We start from the raw sequence: 4,952 nt of genomic DNA, 5'->3' as shown, positions 1-4,952 counted from the left end.
CTTTATTATTTTTATATTGCAAAGAAAAGGATAAAATTAATTGCAAAATCGGTTAAAAAATTATTTTATCAATTGTTCTTTTTATATCTAAAATTTCTTAATTTTGTTTAATTTTAACATTCAAAAAAGTTGCATTAAAACGTAATTATAATGCGCGAAATATTGAATGAAAATTCTGTAATATTTTAGGTCATTTGGATGTTGTTACATCACAATAGGTATATTCCACAATTAAGAAGCTGTTTCCCATCATGCTTAAAAGGGGAGTCTCAGATTAGCTCGAGAACAAAGACAGCCCTTCTAACAGACACAGAAAGATAGCTTTATCGTCAATTTCGGACGGACAACAACTAAAAACGAAAGTGTCATGAGGAACGACTTAATGAAAACCACATGAGGCGACATAATGACGTTTTCGGGTGAATATCAATGACGACCAAGTAAAGACCAATGGAAATTTGAATGCTTTGTTCTATTTGGTTCTTATTTACTTGTATATTCTATCGGTACCATTTATAAATAAACCGTCAATCTTAAGATCATTTTTATTAGCATTCATAATTTGTATTTCATAAATACCACTTTTGTAACTTCATACCAAGGATTTTCCATTTCGTAGATTGAAGTAGTACGTTGTTACTTTAAATAGTTCTATGACTAGTTCCAAGATTTTTTTCCCATTAAAAATATTATTCAATCCAATCAAAACCAAAACCAAAAACTACACTTAATTGATTACTTATCAAAATTCCGTTCTGTTTATATTTAGATGAAATAAATGAATGTGCGAACTGACAACGGAAATCTGGCAATAATACTTTATGCCGTGGAATGCTGCTTGTCTTTAAAAATATCCATTTTGATAGATTATGTAAAAGCAAAAATACAATGCATACAATTGTACGACACGTATTTTGGAATGGTCCAGTCTAGATTTGAAATGCATTAAAAATGAAAATTGTGTAGTGACAAACGTGTTGAGATACAAAGAAGACAATGAACTTGGTCGTGATGATTGGAAAATTTACCATGCCATGGTTGACTATGCCAAGCTTTCTGGGATGCTTGGTGATGAGTCTTGATTTGAGTTTTGTCTGTTCCGGTGTTTGTGCGCGCGCACATCCGATGACCTCTCTTCTTTAGAGCGACTTCGTTGACCGCGCATACAAGAGGATTCTTCATGCTTGTACAGGTAGCTCTTCAAAGCAAACGCCTTGCCACACCTTCCACAAACGTATGGTTTTTCTGTTGAATGAGTCTGCACATGCGCCCTGAGGTTTGACTTGTCGGCAAAACATTTTCCACACTTGGGACAATCAAAGGGCTTTTCGCCAGTATGTGTTCTTATATGACCCTAAAATACCATAAAATTTCCATTAATTTACCAAACATTCGATCAATTTATGTTAAAGAGAACTTTGCTCCTTATCTAATTTGTCCTAAATACAAACAGTTATATGCCATATAATACCTGTAGTAGCCAGGGCCTGCTAAATCTTTTTCCACAGTATGGACACTCGCACCCCTGACTGTGAGTTCGGACATGCATGCTGAAGGCTGGCATTGATACGTACACCTTTTCGCAGTGTGGACATTTTCGAGCTTTCTTGTCGCTTGCCGATCTGTGTGTTTGTCTGTGACGGGCCAGGTTACTCGAAGTGCTGTAATGCTTGCCACACTCCTCGCAAGGGTAATTGTTATATTCGTCATGCTCTGTTGTAGATGTTGGTCTTGGTGATATTGGTTCGATAATGGGCGAGTAAGTCGGTTTGTCGAAATTAAGTACTCTTTTAGCATTTATTGGAGCATCCATTTGTTCTCTATGCTCCAAAAGACCATTAGTGTTTCTTATTAGCTCATACAAAAGCGAAAAATGATCGGAGCACTCCGCATGACAGCGATTTATGGGCGAAAATTCGGGTCGTAACTCTGCACTGAAGTCGGAGTACCGGTTATACGGCGACATTTCCACTTCCGTCCTGGGGTCTGATACCAGTGATTGGGTCTGTGTTGCCCGCTTCATTTCCGGTACTGCTTCAGTTGAGTAGTCTCTACATCCACCAGTGTCATCCGGAAACTGAAAGTACGAATAAGATGAGCGCGGTCCCGTGACGAAAGGTGGGGTAGGAGCGTTCGAAATTTTACGAGAGACAGTGTTGCTCTCGTAGAGTCTCGAGAGATCAGCATCAGATGATCGTATTGGTGAAGTTCTTCTTTTTGTTGACAAATCTTTCGGGGAGTCATTATCGGTGTCTATTTCGTTTAAATTGTCTCTGTTTGGGAGTAATTTATTGTCGTGTTCGATGTAAAATATCTGACGATAGTCCACAAATTCTAAATTGTGCTGCAGATTTGATTTGGCGGGATTGTTTTCCCACTTTTGCTGCGTTTCTCCAGCTTCGAAAGGACTTTCATCTTTCCTAATTTCTGCATTTTTGTTACTAGTATCTGAAATTTTAATAAATGCATTTGAAAATAAATCAATTGATCAAACGGCATCGATATATCTAAAGAGCTTAGAAAAATCTTGACAGTCTAAACAGTTTCCTTGAGATTTTTTTTACTCATATGGAGACGCCTGAAAATTTATACCTATATAGTCGGCATTAAGGATCATTGAGCAGTGAAGAATCTTTTTTCGTGCCAACACCTTATGCGGCATGGGACTTTGGTTAATACGTTCTCATACGAAGAACCGGTCACCAATGTCCGATAGTGATCCCGCGACGTAAGGATCAGTTCCTTACTCTGTGACTATGGCACAGACGCTCTAACATGCGGGCGACAGTAGAAATAAAGGAAATTCAATATTAATAATTTTTTTCTCAATGCTTCTTTACGGAAGCTATATCAAAAAGTAGTGTCTCAGGTGGGATCTAGTTGTCAGAGGTGTCAGAAAAGGTGTCTTTATTATAGGTCTATTTACTGGATACATAAACACACCAGGTGTTCAATGATGAGTGTGCAAACGATGCAGAGAGGTGTCAGAAGGCATTTGTCAGCTGTACATTTACAGATGATTCACTTGGCGAGAGATACCATATAATCACATCAGCAGTGGCGATGAGACTGCAGGTGATTCATGACCTTGTGAGCCCTCCAGCCTCACTAGGGGTCAGCCATAAAATTACGACACACGGCAAAACATAAGACCAGTATTTACACTGCATGAGTTTGCAGACTCGGGTAATTATCGTGAAATCAAAATGAGGCGGTATACATGGTATAGATCGGAGCGGTGCCGTCTGAGCTCCCCGCTGCGCGGACACGACTTTGTAATATTCTATACCACATAACTTTAAGAGGTTTGAGAACTTTTGAAATATGACAGTCTGCTCTTCTGTATAAATTCCTTTATCATAAACATATGCAGCAAACAGAAAAATATATTCACCAGTGAAAATGTACATATTGTTAGCAAATATGAAAAGCTTTCAGCTTTTCACTTCACATATAAAATATGACTTGAATTTGTTTTGCAAAGTCTACATAAAGTAGATACTTTAAAAAAAAATAAATATATATGAAGCCATGTCCTTGTAAAACCTAATGGACAAGAGAATAATTACCAGGAGGAATTGTTGTAACAGCTGATATAACAAACTTACAATAGCCCCCTATTAACTTACAATTTGACATAAAGCAATCATGACCCAAAAAGTATCTGGAAGGATAAGTTACTTTCAGGCACACTTAAGTATACTTTAATTAACGATTCTGGTGGCCAATTCATCTCAGAAATACAAATACTGAACTTACAAAATGAAATAATATATTACATATTGGTAAATTTGTCTTTCATAAAGAGATCTGATATTTTATTTCTTAGAATTAATCCTCATTTGCAAAAATAAGCAATAGAAAGTAATTACCTGCAGATAATTCTTTGCTTTTCTTCTTTTCAATTAGAAACCTCCGATTTGTCAATAAAAAGGATTTTGGCATGGTAAATTTCCAGGTGACATGAAATGAGTGCCGATGGTGAATGTTTACGTGCAGCACGTGCGCTTGCTGTCGATCTTCTGGCAGACAAGCCTTCTCTGGCAGTGCTGCCAAGAAGCACGCGCAACAAGTGTCAAAGGCAAAACAACTCCCACTACTGTCCAAAAACCGCCGGAAAGGATAGATGTCTTTTTTGCAAAATTGCAAAAACTGAATGCCATTCTGTTATATTTTTATAACTTTTTTTTACTGCATTGACCTTTGAATACATCAGTTTAAATATTACATGTCAATTTAAAATTTAAATTGACTCCGTATTATTTAAAAATACTCTTTTTAAATTGACTAGTAAAAGTAAACAGTTTAATATCTGCAAAAATCTTTCTGAGGAATTTAAAAAAATATACAGGAACAATTGTAAAGGTTGTAAAGACATTTACATTTTCCCCTTATTATCACACGATTAAAAACAATTTTACTCTTGGTTTTCAGAACATTGAGAACATATGTGATCGTTTTTATCGTGCCATTCATGGTTTCATTGCATTCTCATTGCGCGTGGAGTTAAGTTTCCGACTACATAATTGTTTTAATTCTCAAACAACTTTACAGATCTAGGTTTTTATGCTTGCGTGCCTCGAAAAGCACGTGCTTTACCATATAAAATAGCTTGATAAATCTTCGAAAGTGACATTGTAGTAGGGGGAGAAGGAGTCGTCGCTATGGAAACCAAAAGACATGGATGATACGGCACGAGAAAAACATGTGGTAAGAATTTGACGGAGTAGATACGGACAGAGTGCCTCGCTTCCCCGGGGCTCGGGTTTCCATGGCCTACATTGATCGATCACCCAGCGTTGCGTAAAACGACTCGTGCCCTGTGATCGCGAGAGCAAGTATCGCACATTATCAAGATATACGAAAGCTGGGATCCGGTTTTAATCAAGATTTGACCGAAATGAATTTGAGATAAGTTTATTATTCAAAATGAGATCAACTGTGCTGCTAAA

General features: G+C 37.1%; 1 protein-coding gene across 1 annotated transcript; it reads right to left on the bottom strand.

Moving 5' to 3' along the window:
• Window positions 1–758: 758 nt before the first annotated feature.
• LOC134229107 (zinc finger protein 28 homolog) lies at window positions 759–4,030 on the bottom strand. The gene is made up of 3 exons (XM_062710826.1): window positions 3,873–4,030; window positions 1,472–2,448; window positions 759–1,354 (listed from the first exon to the last, which is right to left on the bottom strand). Exons 1-3 carry the CDS (start codon window positions 3,943–3,945, stop codon window positions 1,043–1,045), a joined length of 1,362 nt encoding a protein of 453 aa, XP_062566810.1. The 5' UTR covers window positions 3,946–4,030; the 3' UTR covers window positions 759–1,042.
• Between the last annotated feature and the right edge of the window lie 922 nt (window positions 4,031–4,952).

Source organism: Saccostrea cucullata, unplaced genomic scaffold (assembly GCF_032062105.1).
Source record: "Saccostrea cucullata isolate Sc308-1 unplaced genomic scaffold, CSIRO_AGI_Scuc_v1 ctg405, whole genome shotgun sequence".
Lineage (NCBI taxonomy): Eukaryota > Metazoa > Mollusca > Bivalvia > Ostreida > Ostreidae > Saccostrea > Saccostrea cuccullata.
This window is presented reverse-complemented; position numbering and strand designations above follow the sequence as displayed.